General features: G+C 44.6%; 2 protein-coding genes and 1 long non-coding RNA gene across 5 annotated transcripts; 2 read left to right on the top strand and 1 right to left on the bottom strand.

Moving 5' to 3' along the window:
* The first annotated feature begins 250 nt into the window (after window positions 1-250).
* Window positions 251-14,248, top strand: git1 (G protein-coupled receptor kinase interacting ArfGAP 1). 3 transcript variants are annotated; one of them, XM_061280831.1, is made up of 21 exons: window positions 254-602; window positions 2,586-2,719; window positions 3,054-3,166; window positions 3,304-3,409; window positions 3,781-3,867; window positions 3,953-4,083; window positions 4,161-4,255; window positions 4,322-4,364; window positions 4,842-4,868; window positions 5,359-5,407; window positions 5,486-5,558; window positions 6,018-6,115; window positions 6,685-6,796; window positions 7,010-7,134; window positions 8,078-8,230; window positions 9,307-9,654; window positions 10,612-10,686; window positions 11,014-11,090; window positions 11,253-11,426; window positions 11,501-11,564; window positions 11,635-14,248. In XM_061280831.1, the coding sequence occupies exons 1-21, from the start codon at window positions 551-553 to the stop codon at window positions 11,848-11,850; spliced, it is 2,352 nt and encodes a 783-aa protein (XP_061136815.1). In that variant the 5' UTR covers window positions 254-550; the 3' UTR covers window positions 11,851-14,248. The 3 variants fall into 3 exon arrangements, with proteins under 3 accessions (XP_061136817.1, XP_061136815.1, XP_061136816.1); XM_061280832.1 differs by lacking the exon at window positions 4,842-4,868; XM_061280833.1 differs by lacking the exon at window positions 9,307-9,654 and having other exon boundaries at window positions 251-602; window positions 4,161-4,364.
* Window positions 14,205-17,352, bottom strand: tp53i13 (tumor protein p53 inducible protein 13). Its single transcript, XM_061280837.1, has 9 exons — window positions 17,211-17,352; window positions 17,055-17,135; window positions 16,612-16,647; window positions 16,479-16,537; window positions 16,191-16,269; window positions 15,917-16,045; window positions 15,659-15,847; window positions 14,788-15,586; window positions 14,205-14,659 (listed from the first exon to the last, which is right to left on the bottom strand). The coding sequence occupies exons 1-9, from the start codon at window positions 17,313-17,315 to the stop codon at window positions 14,553-14,555; spliced, it is 1,584 nt and encodes a 527-aa protein (XP_061136821.1). The 5' UTR covers window positions 17,316-17,352; the 3' UTR covers window positions 14,205-14,552.
* LOC133155480 (uncharacterized) lies at window positions 15,200-17,217 on the top strand. Its single transcript, XR_009714682.1, has 4 exons — window positions 15,200-15,338; window positions 15,454-15,629; window positions 15,712-16,048; window positions 16,939-17,217. It is a non-coding gene; the product is annotated as an uncharacterized LOC133155480 (long non-coding RNA).
* Window positions 17,353-17,526: the final 174 nt, after the last annotated feature.

Here is a 17,526-nt window from a genome sequence, read left to right as displayed (position 1 = left end):
GACTGTTATTTAAATTGGGATTGTCTAGGGAGTTAGCAACTTTTTTTAAAATCTTGTATAACAGTGAAAAAGTAGAAAATTACCCAATTGACTTTATAATTCTAGTATTACGGTACATAATTTTGCAAGTGCATGCTTTCAAAGAAATACCTTACGTAGTATAGCCGCAGGTTGGCTGCAGGGGCGTTGGGTGTGCTGCCGCCTGTTGGCGAGATTTTACCATTACATCTTTGACACACTCATAACTGCGAAAAGCGCTTTAAATAGCCACAGTACAATTATCCACTTCATGTGCACGGTGCACACAAATGCGATCTAGAATAACTTCGCCAATGCGCGTAGCGAAGGAACCGGGGGGAACGTACGGCGAAATTCAATTGTCATCCGCCGGCCGGCAAAACCTCTCGCACCAGCCGGCTTCCGGGGATTGAGGGTCCGCATCGGCTGACGGCAGACGTCGCGCTTGTGGCTCGAGGGGGTGGGGGGGGGGAAAGGGCGAACTAGCACATCATCGCCGACATCCACCTCTCGATTTTCAGACACTTCCGATATGTCAAGAAAGCTACAGCGGACGGAGATCTGCGCTGACTGCAGTGCGCCAGGTAAAAAATCAAAACACAAGGGAAATGGTGATCCGCACAATACTTTCAGGAGGGCGGCGCGCCGGGGCGAAAGGAGCCGAGATCGGGCGCTGTTTCTGCGGCTGGACAGATTAGGAAAACAGCCAGTGCTCCGAAGCGTCGCTTAGGCCTTCCATATTGAGCGAAAATAGGCGTGTTTTGAAACGCCGAGCATCGCTAGCTCATTGAAGCTAACCATTGTCGCATTTTAGAAGACAGACTTGGATGTTTCTTTGGCAAGGTCGAATGCGAAAGTTGTGCAATGGAGGATTTAGATCGTTTTTTTTCTTCCGGATAGGTTTGTTTTGGTTTTTCTGGGCTTAAACACACTAGCAGTTAGCTGAGCTCGTAAACTGCCGAATTTCAACATTTGTGCTGATCCTTTGAATTAAATTCCTGCCTAGCACATCGGAAATACGTCAACGTTCTTTATTACGCCGTGTATTCCGACTTTATTCGGAATTCGCAGCACGCGATTGTAATGTTTTCAATCGTTTCGTAGTCATAGTTGCTAGTTGAGCTAACGCAGTAGCCAAGCTCGCTAGCCAACTTTGGCTAAATGACAAGTTTTGCCCAAGATGTTACAGTTTATGCGTGAACTGTCAATTATGTGGAAGGGTATTAAACAGTTTATTATTTAATGATTGGTAACGCTTAATCAAAATCAAGTCAGAGTTTGATTGCAACACATCATGAACGTCAATGGCAATATTTACGTTCTGTCCCATCTGGAAGAAAAAGAAAAGCGACATTTATGTGCATTTCACCATAAGTGCTCATGTCGTGACTCTGGGTCATAATCATCGGCGCTTGTGTGTGTTTTGCCAGCATTCATTCATGTGCACATGCATTAAACAACAGCTGCTCATTCCTCGCCGATGCCTCTTATTTAGTGCGTGTGTTCAAAGCTGTCACAGTAGTTTTATTGCCCTTCTCCTCAGTGCTTGCTGGATACAACTTGCTACTTTTTTTCTTTTTTATTATTATTACTTACCTCAGCATCTTGCTGCTCTCCATCTCAGTAAACTAACAGGCACTTTTGAACGTCCGTGAAGTGAATGCAGCAGTGAGTAAAGTGTAATGCAATTATATACAGTGTATAAAAGACGTGTAGATCGTAAATATTACATTTTCAAATACAAAAAAAGATGTAAATAAGTGTCCTGACATGACAATTCTTAATCCGCTGCACATACTTGTTCATTGTATACTGTTTCTAATCTTGAAATCATTTGTGGGGAGAAATTTTAGATTTTTCTGCTTCTCTTCTCATGTTCTGCTGTAAACAACATCAGAAAAAGTATTGTTGCATTCACACACACGCGCACACGCGCACACGCTTAATCCTTTGATACTTTAGTAATTGAAATAAGGTCAAGTGGGGTAAGCTGGCGGCCGGCAATCACGCATTAAAGCAGTTTTGGTGTCCAAATGTTTGAGGACATTTAAGGCCCTATCAAAAACAAATAAACCGATATTTGGTCAAAGCACAATTTAATGTGTTTCTTTTGCTTGGTGTTTTAAAATTCAAATATATTTTTATAATGTATAACTGCATTATGAAACGTGTGTTTGTCCATAATTTGCAGAAGCAATTGATTTGTGTCATGCCACACAGCCACCATTTTGCGTTCTGTATTTTGTAGTATAACGTGGGTCATCAAATGATGCATTATTTTAGCCCCATTAATGCCTTGAGCTCAGGCATGTTTTTATCCCAGCTTGAATTTGGCATAATGTAGCCTAAATGGTAGATGTGGGTGGGTGTACTCGACCCTTTGCCCCAAAGTCAGCATCGAAATGGCTCCAGCTCATCTTCAACTCTGCTGAGGATAAGCGGCCCAGAAAATTGATGGATGGATGCACTGTACATAGTTGCTTTTAAAGACGGATCAAAAGCTTTTTGTCATTGTCACAAAAAACATGTTTACAAAGTCCATCAAACCATATGTTGTTGTGTTTCAGACCCGGGCTGGACCAGTATCAACCGAGGGGTACTGATCTGCGATGAATGCTGTTCAGTCCACCGCAGTTTAGGCCGCCATATCTCCATAGTCAAGCACCTGAGGCACAGCGGATGGCCGCCTGGATTAATGCAGGTGAGTGAGCAACCATACAGCGATGGGGGAATGGAAAAGCCACGGATGACCTTTTCCAGAATATGATTCAATTAATTATGACTCTCTCAGAGTTGGCCAGTTAGTAATTTGTAAAAATAACAGACGCACAATAGCAGACTCTTAGTTGACTGCAAATCATTTTAAAAATATTTCCTTTAATAGCACTTTGCTATTAGCTAGGGCTTTGGCGCCATCTTTTGATTTTAGAGGACGTTAAAGAAAAGCAAAAAAAAAAATGACAAATAGGGTTATGGCAGGTCAGTTTGCTTCTGCTATTAACGTATGAACTGCCCCCGCTTGTTTATTTGTTCAGATGGTTCAAACGTTGGCCGGCAATGGTGCCAACTCCATATGGGAACACAGTCTACTGGATCCCGCTCAGGTACAGAGCGGTCGAAGGAAACCCAACCCACAGGACAAAGTCCAGTAAGCATACTACTTTAACTACTAGCGTGTTGTAATCCCACAAAACGTTCAACCAATAGCTTTCATTTACAAAAGCGTAAAAAAATATGATTGTAATCTTGTATCATCACCGGCCTCACGAAATGCCTTTGACACAGTACCACAAAGTCAGAGTTCATCAGAGCCAAATACCAGATGCTGGCCTTTGTGCACAAGCTACCCTGTCGCGATGATGACGGCGTGACCACCAAGGACCTCAGCAAGGTGAGAGCACAACTGCCATCCCTTGACAAATCATCTTCATCATAAAAATTGGACTCAGCCATACGTTTGAATTACATGCGTAAGCACAGAGGATGTTTAATTTGCAGACGTCAGTGGGTGGTCCCACACCTAACACAGGAACACATAGATAGCTGTGCACACATGCAAAGCGGCTTAATAAAACCCTTATGGCATCATGTAAAATGAATGACAAAGCAGGATGCAATAATGGCTTGTGTTGCAGTGGAGCTGCACTGGGCCAATAAGAAGGACGGATGTTTGTTTCTATCTCAACCTCATGTTTAATCGCCCCCTCCCGTGTCCTTTTCTCCCTCCCTGGATTCCTCTGCCTTTCATTGTTTTCCTATCAGCAACTTCACTCAAGTGTGCGAACGGGCAGTTTAGAGACGTGTCTTCGGCTGCTGTCCCTCGGCGCTCAGGCCAACTTCTTTCATCCGGTATGCAAATCGCACACGGGACTTGTTAAACTGATTGCTTTAATTTAGGCTTGTCTTGACACTCTGTCTCCGCGACCTTCCCCAGGAGAAGGGCACTACGCCTCTCCATGTGGCAGCCAAGGCAGGGCAGATTTTACAAGCGGAGTTATTGGTGGTGTACGGCGCCGATCCAGGAGCACCTGATATCAATGGGCGCACACCCATGGACTATGCTAGGTAAAGCCTGCTAGAAAAGAGTCTTAACTCTTATTAAGTGTATTCCAGAAGTAATTTGACCCTGTTGTGTGTTTTAGGCAGGCGGGCCACATCGAGTTAGCAGAGCGACTGGTCGAATGTCAGTACGAGTTGACGGACAGGCTGGCTTTCTACCTGTGTGGCCGACGCCCAGGTAATCCTTTCTGTTGCTGCACTAAAGTGACGAGTACAATTGTATTGATATGCTTTTACCCTTCAGATCACAAGAATGGCCATTATATCATCCCTCAAATGGCAGACAGGTATGGACCATAAAATTGATGATTTATATTTTAAGCCTATAGCCTTGAGATGGATGTAGTTTGATGTAGTTTAGTACTGTGACCAGAAGGTGGCATCACATCATATGTTGGCCCTCTTTTACAATAGTATATGATTAAGTGAATGCTCTGGCGGTTCCAGGTCAAGATTTAGTCTGTGTTTAAATATTTAATTTTCATCATTTAGATATAATGGCTAAAAATGCATCATAAAAAAAAAAAAAAAAAAAATCACAGTGGATGCTGAAGGATCTGAAACATCTCAAGCATACTGCAAAATCATTTTGTTGCCAAAACGATTTTTTTTGTAGGGCCTGGATCTCAGATCACTCCATCTGGTGAATGGTACTTGCGGATGATAAAATTTGAAGACGGTTTTCCGCCCTTCTTTCTGTCAATTCCTTTCTTTTGCTCACTCGTTTTCTGTTCTCTCCATTTTGCTTCGCTCGGTGGAGCCAGAGCTCGTCCTAAGTGCCCGACACAGAGGTATCTTTACTTCCTTGTTCCTCTTTCCCTTCGAGACCCCCCCCCCCCCCCTAATTTCTCCTCATTTTAACCACTGTTTCTGCAAACCCTATCAATTGTACATTCCCAAAGCGGTTTCACAGTGAGAAGAAAATCATTCCGATTTAATGTCTCACCACTAGCAAAAGAAGCAGCAAATTAACGAGGGTTCATTAATAAAATAGCAAGGCGACAGCTTGGCAACTTTTGGCTGCCCAGCTGTAGCTTTCACCACCTCAGTTTCATCCTCCCTCGGAGACGGTAAATCCATCCCAATTCAAATGTGCTTGCTATCTCGTCTCCCCACTTTATTTTATTTTTTTTTTTAATCTCTTACTCATCTTTCCTTATCGACATGTTGTCCAACATCTCTCCACCATGTTCAGCACCCTCCCTCCCACTGTGTATCTACTCGGAGGTGTATTAGCAGTGCTGTTCCTTTTACTTTTATAATTTTTAATTTTCTTCTTAGTTTGGACCTCTCAGAACTGGCAAAGGCGGCCAAGAAGAAGCTCCAAGCGGTAAGTTCTTCTTAATGGTTTAATTCTTTTTTTTTTTCCAATGCATTTAATATATGTGTTTGTCTGCTTGCCTGACAGCTTAATAATCGTCTGTTTGAGGAGCTTGCGATGGACGTCTATGATGAAGTGGATCGCAGAGAAAATGACGCAGGTGAGCCACGTCCCCTGAAGGTAGAAGAAATAAAGTAGCTGTCGCCTGTTCACCTTTACCGAGTGGTTGTTTGAATTGAACAGTGATTGATTAAAAGAAACAAGTAGCGTTCGTAGACGGTGAGGAGAAACTCAAGTTTGGAGGGAAGGCAAAAATGTGAGGGAGGAGGAACAGGGTGGGAGGTGGAGAGACTGCCTCAAATGATTCTGGTCTCTCCTCATCTGCACTTCCTTCTTTTCCTCCTCTCTTGAGAAGTAGCAGTCAAATTAGCTCTTTTACTAATATACCGGAGGTAAGTGGCAAACACACGCACATTCACAAGGACGCAATTGTGCATGTTGCAAAATGTGTTTTTGTAGTACATAGCTGTGTTTGTCGATTTGGCAGTCTAAGATACATCCAAGACCTTGTTACTTAACCACAGACATTTATTTTTGGTCCTCTTGCTTGTGTCTCGAGTGTGGCTTACCACGCAGAATCACAGTACTCTGGTTACGGAGCGAAGCGCTGTGCCTTTCTTACCAGTCAATCCCGAATATTCTGCCACACGAAACCAGGTAAACCGACACACAAACACACTTTTATTGTATGCATGAGAAACAGAATGCACACGGGGGAAACACAATAATAGTGAGAACATTTTTAAAAAAATGCAGGCGGGAGTTTCTTTTTTTTTTTTTTTTGTATGAGTCTGAAATGGACAGCTGTGAGAAAATGTGGCGCTGCAACCGCTCGCTCTGTGTAATCATGTTCTGCTGTTTATCTTGTCATGAAAAGTTGACCGCTATGAGAAAAAGAACACATACTAGAAAAATGTTTCCAATCTTACTCCAGTGTACGCTTTTTTCTTTTCGTTCAAATGCATGCTCGTCCTCATATTTCTGTATCTGCACACTCATGATGGCCTGTGCGTTTGTGTGCGTTCCAAATGTTCAGCGTGACTGTATTTTTCCACAGCACATGGTGTTGGACCACACTAGTTTAAGTGTGTGAACCATTAGCTTTCAGATGGATTTTTATGCCATGAATCCAATGATAGCTAATAGATTTGAGCAGAATTTGAATTCGGTCTGAGTGGTCAACATTTTTCTTTTAATCCATTTCTTCCATTTTCTCTCTCCCTCAGGGCCGTCAGAAACTCGCACGTTTCAATGCTCGGGAGTTTGCTACTCTCATCATTGACATCCTAAGTGATGCCAAAAGGCGACAGCAGGGGAAAGGTCTCAGCAGTCCAACTGGTGAGAAAGTGATGGGAGGGTTGCGCAGACAAAAGTTAGGCCATACGCAAACTTTTTATAGGTGAAACTGTATGTGTAACTGCTCGCCCCTCCCCTCTCTGCTCGAAGCAACCTCAGCAAGCAGCCAATCGTATTGTGCCCATCTTCGAAATCCCGATGAAGTCCTGATATATTGAACCGCGCATAATTGATGTGATGTGTTTTCCACTCCAGATCCATTGGACCTAGGATTTGATGACGACCAGCATGACTATGATAGCGTAGCCTCAGACGAAGATACAGACAGCGAGCTGACCACCCAAAATAACAACAACGCACAGCGCAACAACCGTGCAAAGGTAACCCCCACTTGAACAAAAACGCATTTCCGACTCAAAATATCGCAAATGACCCAAAAAGCTTATTCGTGGTTACTTCCATGGCTGCTTGTCCCAGCGTGCTACACAGGGAGTGGCCTCTGTGAGCGGTGCCACATAGCTCCTGAGTGACATCACCAGCCACATTCGGGGTCCCGTCAGAGAGGCATTGTTCATGTACAGTACAGAGCGAGAGGAAGGGGAAAAAATGACTTGAGTGGCTCTTGCATAGCGCAGAAATGCGGTAGTAATAAAAAAAAAAAAAAAGATTGTGCTAGACCAGGAAATACATTGAATTCCTTATCAAGTTTCTTTCAAAAGTCCCTACTTAAAATGTACACAATGTGTACTGTATGCTACATTTCATATAACAACGACTTGGAATAATGCTGTATTCAGTAAATTAAGTTCATTAGTTTGGAATTATACTGGCTAGATCATAAACGGCATATATGGAATATTTGTGTTGGACCACTTTTAGGAGTACTATCGGACTGCCTGTTCTAAAGTCACAGGAAGTGGGTGGTGGTGGTGAGGGGCTTGCATAAAGAGCAAGAACCAAAGCTCTTCTTTGTGTGTGCACATGTGTGTGTGTTTTTTTTTTTTTGGGGGGGGGGGGGATTAGGCAGCTGTACAGCTCAAGCGTTTTAACACCGCTAAACTCTGTTCTTATGAGAGACCATCTTAAACTGAATTCAGAGATATGCACTCCTCTTTTTGCCAGGTCAAATTTTGAAGATGCATTTTCACTTTACGTGGACTTTAAAGCTGCAAACATATGCCTATATTTGCAGTCGGCACACAAAAAAAGCATACAATGAAAAGGCAGTCATTTGAAAAGATGCATGTATGAATGAGTAAGAAACAATGAACACCGAAGAAATGTGTTGGTCCTCATTGGTGCCTTTCTGCATCCTCCCACCAGAGTATGGACTCATCTGATTTGTCCGACGGGCCCATCACTCTACAGGAGTACCTGGAGGTAAAGAAAGCCCTGGCCTCCTCGGAAGCCAAGGTGCAGCAGCTGATGAAGGTCAACAACAACCTCAGTGAGGAACTCAGGCGGCTTCAGAAAGAGGTAGGAATTGGAAAGGGGGCCGTGGATTTACTGTACATTTCAGAACAACAGGGAATACAGTCCAGAGAAGCCCTTGAGAAATAACTGAAAAGGAGACAAGCACATATTAAAACAGACAGGGTGCGATTTGTGTCAGTTTTCTGCCAATGCAATTTCCTGCACAATGTCGATAGGTGAAATTTCTCATTGTATTATGTGAGGCTGCATCATGTTTGCTTGACTCCATTAGCGTTTGGGCGCATCATATTTTTAGGCACAGTATCAAAGTCTATTTTCATCTATTTTTATAGATAAGGTGCTCCGGGGTGGTAAGGTGCAATCTTTTCATGAAGCATTGCATGTTAAATGGGAAAGTCTAATTGGTATATTCGTCTTGGTTGACAAGTCAATGCACGCCAAGCATTATGTCATATGTGTGTGCTATGTGTTGCAAAAACGTTGGTGTGTATATATTTCTTAATTGAAGGAATATCATTTACGGACGTCAACGCTCGTTAGCATGCCATTGGAATCTTACACCGACTTTAGATTTTAAAACAGTGCGTCTTGTATTTACATATACAATATGTGTTTTTTGTTATGTGGGGTTATTTTTTGTCTAAAACTCCAATTGGGGTGTCTTTAAATGGCTTAACGCACGCTTGGGTATATTTAGGGTATTTTCACGTCAGGAATGTTTTCTTCAATTAGAATGTTTTTAAGATTGAGAGTAGAAAAAATTGGATTTACATTTTGATTAACGGACCAGCCCTACTGACAACTACTATACCTAATAGTCTCATCTGATTTCTCAGTTTTTTTATTATAATTTTTGGAGACACCCGTCCTTCCCCAAAACCTGGTCGCCTCCGTCTCATCATGTAACATGTCAGTGTAACGTGTCATTACCACACATCCGTCCCTCCCCCTACTGATATCAGTTAATACTTGAAGTCCTTTGCATCCCTTTACTGTACCTGTGCTTACGAATGTTTGTCTTGACGATTTAGTTGACACCCCCCCTCCTTCCCTTGAACCTCCCCATTTGCCTCCTCCATCCTCTGGTCCCTTCCTGATCCCTCCCTCCTGTTATGTAGATCACACGGATGCAGACAGAGAACAGTGCGTTGCGGGGTGGCCAGCACGCTGTGGGGCCAGTGGGCCATGGGGTCGGGGGCCACGGTGGAGGAGGAGGAGCGGGAACCTGCTGGCCGGGTGGTGGGATGCGAGGCGTGATTGGTGGGGGTCTGACCGTATTGGGGAAAGGAGTTGATCACTCCGGGCTGACAGTGCCCTCCTCAGCCACCTCGCAGTCCCATTCCCATCGGAGAGACCGCCAGGCCTTCTCCATGTATGAGCCCGGGGCTGCCCCCAACCCCACGGCCCATGGTCCCCCAGCCCTGGACTCCCTGGCGGCCCGCCTGCAACCCCTCAACACACCCAGCGTAAGTTAGACCTCTCCCTTTCTTCTTGAGGCCCGAATTGGCTCTCCTCGGCCTGATTGACGGGATAGCGGTCAAATTCCTATCTTATCATTTCTCTTTGAATCATTCTCTTTCTGCACTCCTACTTCTCATCCTTCTCTTTCAGAGACACCGCTGTGTGCGTGTTCCGCCATTCAGCAATGAAACGGAAACACTCAAAATAACTGCATTGTATCTTTTAGTCGGGGTACTTGCAATGAGTGCTATCTGAATGAGAAAGATGGAAAATACGAAATGTCTCCGTTTGTCTGGTGCCTCGTAACACCAGCGATGCTCCTTCCTCTCCTGCACACTCTGGCATTCATTTCAACTCCCTCACTGCGAGTTAGCTCTTTCAAATTAAAGCTGATTAGCAGTACAGTGTCCAAAAATAGCCACAATATTCTGAAGATTATACACATACAGTGTACAGGCAGCCATTTTGTAGAGCCGATCGGTCAGCTCGTCCGGCATCAATCAGTGATGGCCATATCGCAAAAAAAAAAAACTGACCTTGTTTGTCTTTGTCTGCCTCCTCACCTGTCTGTCTCATGCTCACTGCAGTGCAGCCATGCATCCTGCGGATGTAAGCATTCTGTCTGTCATTGTTTGCTTTGCCATTCATCTTCACACTGTGCTTGCCCTCTGCTTATGATGTGCTCTAGCACTGGGGAACATCAATGTCGTGTAGTCAGTTTTGTAGATAGCGTCTGCACAATCTCAAGTGTTTGAATAGTGAGAAGAGTTAGGTCTGCTGTGTTGATGCCAATCAAAGCGGCTCTTGCTGATGCGTCATCTTTTTTCTGCTTTCTTTCACCCCCTCTCCATCAATATCAATTTCCTTCCCTCTCTACTAATCTTCTACCCATTATTTTGTCCATTGCTGTCATGCCATCCCTCTCTTCCTATATCCATCCCTATGCTCCCCTCTGTTTACAGGTAAGGAAGGGTAGTACAGGTGGCTCGTACGGAGGTCAACATTTGTCTGGATCTTCAGAGATGGGCCGGTATATGGTGAGTTCTTCAAGTTGGCATAGATGATACCACAAGTGAAAAAAAAAAATGGTGGCGCGATCCCATTTAACATTCCTTTATTTAATTTCACGCTCACTTTGATTATAATGCTTCATCCGTGTCTGGCCTGCTTAGTCTTATGCTGAATTGGTGTGTTTTAATTTTTTGAACGGTCGCCTTGAAACCGTAAAACTAATTGTAAGTGAGCAACTCCAATTGATCAATAATTAAAGAGTAATTCCAATTCCAAACAATCTTCACATGGGAGCGATGAGAGGCTTTTAATGAGGTGAATGATAATGACGCCCATTGTGCGTCCTTCCCCAGATTTCCAAATCGGATAAGCACGGCAGCGGTACTGACAGCGACTACGACAACACGCAAACGTACGAGCCATCGATAAGGTCAGACTCACCGCATGTCGCTCGCTGCGTGCAGAAAATGAGGCGTGGTGTGAATCGTTATTCATGTGCGTCTCTCACCCAAAGTCGGTTCTGACGACAAGCGATGTAGGAAATACATTGATGGATGCCCCAAGGTGTTGACAATTATGTTGCTATTTTTAGCATGGGTCGCAGTAGCGAGGAGGAGGGTCACGGGTTGGCCGAAGAGGGAGGCAGGGAAATGTACGATCCAGACCCCACCTTGCCGTGCACGGAAGACGTCATACTTAAGACTGAGCAAGTGACCAAGAACATCCAGGAGCTTCTCCGGGCAGCCCAGGAGTTTAAACATGACAGGTGAGATGCCAAAAGCCCAAAATGAGTGCTGCTTTAATTGTATTTCGACATTCAAATCCAATTATTTTCCTCAGCTTTGTACCGTGTTCTGAGAAGATCCACTCTGCTGTCACTGAGATGGCCTCACTCTTTCCCAAGGTAAGTTAAATAAGGATGTTCAATTCAACACGGGGAAGTTCAAACTTTTTGCGCTCTTGTCTTTGTAAAGCGGCCAGCCCTGGATGCGGTCCACTGTTCGCTCCGCCTGTTGGCCTCCAGCGCCTCACGCTTGCAGGTGGAGTGTCGCAAGGCAGCGCCCTCGGAGCCGGGCGCTCCCGCCGTGGACTATCAGCTCCTCACTCAGCAGGTCATCCAGTGCGCTTACGACATAGCCAAGGCCGCCAAGCAGTTGGTCACCATCACCACCCGTGAGAAGAAACAGTGACACAATTGAGAGAAGACGGGAGGGCGGGGGGACCGGGTCCGCGCAGAAAAGGATTGACAGGAACGGGGGGAGGTCCGATGTGATCACGGGAAGAAGCGGGCAAAGAGAAGTTGGACTATGCATGGGAAGGAGTCAGATGGAAATGTTAAATGAGCACAGAGGGAGCAGGTGGAGGACGACGAGCCGCTGAAAGCGATGTGTAAGATAAATGGCTTCACGTGGGACGCCGACAAGGAAGCAAGATGGTGCTGATGTACAGTCAAGCGCATCCCCATATGTTGCCACTTTATTTATTCCCCCGATGTGGTTCCGCAGCCCACCTTCAGCTCAATCACCTGGACCAACAACATCAACTTTGACAGCCCGTCTTCTTGCTCTCCGTGTCCGGATTAATGGATCCCCCACTCCACAGCTCACACGTCTCCCTCTCTGGTTTCGCTCCCGCAAAGGCGTTCCAGTCTGTTGTGGAGGTCCATCACGGCATGTTCTGGCATGTTTCTTTCTTCGTTCCCCCATTTTGAACAGGCAGATTTGGGATGCGTCTACATCTCTTAAGACTTACAAGAAAACTCTTAACACTGGAATAATTGTGATGTATTGTGTTGCTTGTTTTTTAATGATATTTTTACTGATGTGTTATGTTTGTCACGGTCTCACGTGTGATTCTCATTTAGTGACGCAGGGAGACATTGTTCAACTTCTCATTGGGATTTAGTTTAACAAACAATCTGTGAACAGTCCTGGGGATTTCTCGAGCGTTCTTTCGGAGTTGCTCCTTTAGACAGCCACTCAACAGCCGAGGGGTTTACCAGGTGCCAAAGCGTTTGGATGGAACGGTCAGACCAAAAACCCCTTGGCCTTGTTTTATGACAGGACCCGAATCAAACCTCAACTGTCTTTTAATGTTCATTTATTTGTATGTTTGTTTTTTTTCCCTCTTACAATTTGCCTCATTTTATCGCTCCAGTGAAATCATCTCAGAATTAGCCATTGTCGAATGTTGCAGTTCAGCAATCCGGAACACCATCCGAAGATATGTTTGTGCTTGTTAATGATTTTGTTTTCCAGTTATTTTTAGCTGCCTGGTGAGCACAATCAAGCCCTGTTTATTTGATTGTTTTCTTAATTCTCTGTCATTGTGCCGATTTGGGCCGACGGCATTGGGCCACCAGATAGTTGGCCGACGGCATTGGGCCAACAGATAGTTGGCCTCGGATAGGTGACAGAACTGCTCGGACTGTGCCAAATAGTGCAGAATCGAACAAGCCTTCTGGTTTCTCATCCTCAAAACACGCAGTTTGACAAAAACATTTTACCTCCCATTCAGCACTTTGAAGAAATTGGCCACCTTCAGCAGCACTTGAGTCAACTTTTTTCAAATTGGTAGTTTGATTCGCTCACATCTGTCGCATGCCTCCGTAGCTGAGGGCTGATTGTTTGCCATGCCCTAAAAAAAAAAAAAAAGACTCTTGCAATGTATCATTGCTTGATATTGAATGCCTTTGCACATCATCATCTCTCGTTCGACTGGCTGTAATTGAAATAATTCAAAGCTTCTTCCATCATTCAACTTTTAGACTAGTCGTACATACTTATATATGAACATCTATATTTTCATGCTATATTTTATATTAAGCTACATGTAAGGGTGGTGTCTTTGACATATTTCTGTCTTATTTGTCTGCCCAAGTGGGCTTTAGGCTATGAAAGCTATTCACCAAGCATCCAGTACAATTTGGCCTTGTGAGTGTGCTGCAAGATGGAGCTACCTGCTAGCTTGTGCCGTTAGTTGCACTATTTTTCCCAAGCACCAACGGGATGAAGTCACATGTGACGCACTCTCCTCAAGGTCATACTTCAAGTGCATTTAGGTGCTCGATGCAAGGGCTGCCATATGTGCGGTGGAATAGGAAAAAGTCTGAAGCACGCTTGGGCTTAGCACTACAAGTCATCTCAGAATGACAAGGGAGGGAGAGGTCCAATAAAATGCACATGGAACCTCTCTCCGTCCCTCGTTTAGTGGACGCCGAGTCTTGTGTGAATGTTAACTGCTTTAGTCATCGTGCCCAGCACACTTTCATTTCTCCATCTGCTTACACTTTTAAACACCCCAATGGTCATCGGCTGGACCAAGCCTTCCATCAGCCTGTGATTTTATTTGAGCCTAGCCCAATGCTGAAGCACCGGCCGTCGTGCACTGTGGCGTTGCTGTCCTTGTGCCGTCACCCCCACGGGCATACAATTTGGGAGATGGGTGACGGGAGCGTTGTCTTTTAACAGAAAAACACTAAAATATGTATAAATGTAGAGACAGAGAACAATGACTTAATAAGGTCAGTCGTAACGGAAACTCATAAGCTGTACATTTGTAATAAAATAATAAAACAAGTTAATTGTCCACGTTTTGGCTGCTTTCTTTTCAACTATTGTGCAAAAGTCACGGGAGTGAACCTATTACTAATTTACCCAAATAGGCCGCTGCTATGTCTGTTTCTGTTACTTAACACACATGATGAACTTTCTAATGTAAGAAATACACTATTAGTTGGTGCACTATTTGAACAGCAAATTTTTACAATATGAAATATACAACTTGCTGTTAAAAAAAAAATTGTCCCTTTATGAAATGAACCTCAAACTAAAAGGTTCAAATGTACTCGATCTTGCACAAGTTTCCCAAACACGGTGGTTCCTTCAGTCATCTACATGTACTCTTCCGAGCTCGAGGAGCTGGGCAGGAGAGCACACTCTTGTCTTCGGCCTCTCTTCCGCCGCCTCTTTGCAATTTGCAGCCTTCTTTGAATAACGTCTAGAAGACAACAATCCAAAATAACAGTTTAGGCCAATATGTGATGAGTGATAATAATGCTCCAGACAATTATTATTGAAATGAAATACTATTCAAAAATGTTGAGGCTTGATTGTAGCTTGACCAACCTGCCACGCTGTCGTAGTCTTGCTGTGGGTCGTGCCAGTACAGACTGGGCATGGTCCTCCAATGGCGGTAGAGGCGCGTGTGCAAAATAGACAGTGTGAGGAGAACCAGCAGGAAGCCCAGAGCCCCCGCAGCCCACACCGCGTCATTCGACCTTCGGGTCCTCGCCAAGCCGCCGCTCACCAGCGTGGCTCGGCCTTCGGAGTCCTTGACGCAGTCACACTGTTGTCCTGCTGCGCAAGTGTCACAGTTGTCGGTGTCAGTCCCCCGCCCTGGGTGAGTGTGTTTTGGAGGTGCTGACTCATCTTGCCCCTTTGTGTCACTTTCCTGCGCCAACTCTCTCGCTTTCAAATCTACCACTTCATTTTCCAGTGCTTGTCCTTCTGCAGTGGAGCTGTGTTTAGCTGCAGGCCGACGTCTATCAGTCTCGGGGACCTTGAGGAGTACCATCTTCTTCTGTATAGTTCCTGACACCTTAGACCTCAACTGTGTTGCAGATCTGGATGACAAATCCTGATTTTGAGATTCAGTTTTCCTCGGATCAGACAGATTTGTAAGAGTTGCATCCACTGGAGAATGTATCCGTGCTTCATGTGTGTCGCTGTTTTTCAGGTATGTCAAAACATGAGACACTTGAGATGTTCCATTTGTTTTTATGTCATCATTAGGTGGGATCGCAGCCCTTTCCTGCCTCGATTGCCCTTGCCTGTTTCTGGTCCTTGGGGTGGGACCTTTCTCGGCCTCGATCCCTCCTTTAATCCATGATGAGATTATCTGCTCACAGCATTGCCTCACAGTCTCCTGCGGATTTGCATAAACAGATGCTTACAAACATCTCCCTGAGGTAAAGAAAAAAAAAGTTTAGACTCAAACCTTGGTCTTTGCATGACGTCCCTCTCGACGTGTGTGTTCATGTTGCTCTGTAGCGCGTGTCAACAGGAAGTTGTAGTTGCCACTGATGTGACTACTCGAGGTCGTCGTGCTCTGCAGCCAATGGCAAACATCTGAAGAAGCCGCAGTGGAAAGTTCCAACGTTCTCCCCCAAGACACCAAGGCTACAGGCTGAATACACACATAATACAGAATTGTTCTTCCATGAATTGCAAACTCTAACCTTGGATCACCTCTTACCATGGATTTGTTGAGCTGTGGGTGAGGAGTGATGATGTAGTCGAGGAGACATGAGCGGGCAAGGATGGACACCAACGGACGCTCGCTGAAGGCTGCGCAGGGATGGTAGAGCAATATGGCAGCTCCTTGCTGGTAAATACACAACAAACACAAATATGAGATCAAATACAAAAAATATGATGATTTACAAACTGTCAACCATACCACAAGACAACTTTTTCATCTTGGAATAGATTAGCTGAGGGAAAGTCACTTGAGGTTGGAAGTTACTCACATGCAGGTTATTAAGCCACCGTTGAGGAGGACAGTACAAGTACTCTCCACTCTGTACTCCGACTGGCCTGAACGCACCGCTGCGACACACACAAAAATTGTGCACATATGCTAAGAAACCACTGGATGACACATTCGATCAGAATATCAATCCCTAGTTATGAATATTTTATTTATTAAGCGCTCGGAGGATATGAAAACCGTGAAGCAGATGTGCTAACTATTAAGCACCACACTGTTGTCTTCATTAGGATGATCAAACTCAATTGTAAGAATAAAATACAATTACCTATTGGGGATGCTGTGGTGGTAAGAAATTGGCTCATTTATGCAAACCGGCCTGGGAAGCTGTTAAAAAAAAAAAAAGGTGGTCACACATAGCCCTTTTCGTAGGATGTCGGTTTTAACAGCACTTTGCTCACCTCGAGATCATACACTGTGGTGACACTGGAGAACCTCTGTGAGGAGCAAAGAATGAAAAAGAGCGAAACAATTGGGACAGCATCATGGAAGGGGTTTGACACAATTTGGACTCTCATCATGTGGACTCTTCATTAGGAGCACGTGCACCCATCCGTTTATATAGCAATTGATCATTTTAGGGTGTGCTGCAGCCTATCCCAGCTGATTTGGGGTGGGAGGCGGGGCTTGTGTACCCCAAACGCTCAAAACGATGCATGAAATATGTCATGGAATAATGTATGACCAAGTTTCTTTGGTTTGGTCACTTAATGCTGTGCACATTTCAGCATAACAGCTGGATTAAAAGTGGGTCGATTGGTCATGCCTGCAAAGTGGTATGCAGGTGAGAAAGATGTCAAGCATGCAAAGGTACAGAGTGAAGAGCTGCTGTATCCATGGTTACCTGAGTGGAGTTTAACCAAGCAGCGGGAGCAGGACAGCTCCAGTAGATGGCATCTGCAGGTAGATCCCTTTCCACAAGCAACTATGCAAACATCAAATATGAGACGGTGCAACAAGCATCATCTTTGGGAAATATAATAACAAAACAAATCTTAACCTTTCCATTATCACAATCTGGCCTCAGATAGTCGCAGAAGACGTGTCGGCCAAAACAGAACCACAGTGCGGCCAGCACGGACACCGTGTGGTTCGGCATAGTCATCAGGGTGCGAGAAAAAACGCCATGAAGTCAGGCTACTGCAGCTATGAAAATAAAATGAAAGCAAGTTTTGGAACCTCGAAACACATGCAAAAGATTGGTGCAATTAAACAGACAAACAAAAAAAATCAATGTACCGTGCTGATCTCGTCAACTCTATTGATCTGTTTCAGGCGGTGGGCGACATTCTTCTACTTTGTAAGCCATACAAAGA

This window comes from Syngnathus typhle, linkage group LG6, assembly GCF_033458585.1.
Source record: "Syngnathus typhle isolate RoL2023-S1 ecotype Sweden linkage group LG6, RoL_Styp_1.0, whole genome shotgun sequence".
NCBI classification, from domain to species: Eukaryota; Metazoa; Chordata; class Actinopteri; order Syngnathiformes; family Syngnathidae; genus Syngnathus; species Syngnathus typhle.
This window is presented reverse-complemented; position numbering and strand designations above follow the sequence as displayed.

Coding starts and splice junctions, on each gene's coding strand:
- tp53i13 (XM_061280837.1), bottom strand. CDS start 17,315: ATGACTATGCCGAACCACACGGTGTCCGTGCTGGCCGCACTGTGGTTC. Junction 16,648..17,054: donor CTTGGTTAAACTCCACTCAG/GTAACCATGGAT, acceptor TGCTCCTCACAG/AGGTTCTCCAGTGTCACCAC. Junction 16,046..16,190: donor GGTGGCTTAATAACCTGCAT/GTGAGTAACTTC, acceptor TGTATTTACCAG/CAAGGAGCTGCCATATTGCT.
- git1 (XM_061280831.1), top strand. CDS start 551: ATGTCAAGAAAGCTACAGCGGACGGAGATCTGCGCTGACTGCAGTGCG. Junction 2,720..3,053: donor GGCCGCCTGGATTAATGCAG/GTGAGTGAGCAA, acceptor TTATTTGTTCAG/ATGGTTCAAACGTTGGCCGG. Junction 4,256..4,321: donor CCTGTGTGGCCGACGCCCAG/GTAATCCTTTCT, acceptor TTTACCCTTCAG/ATCACAAGAATGGCCATTAT.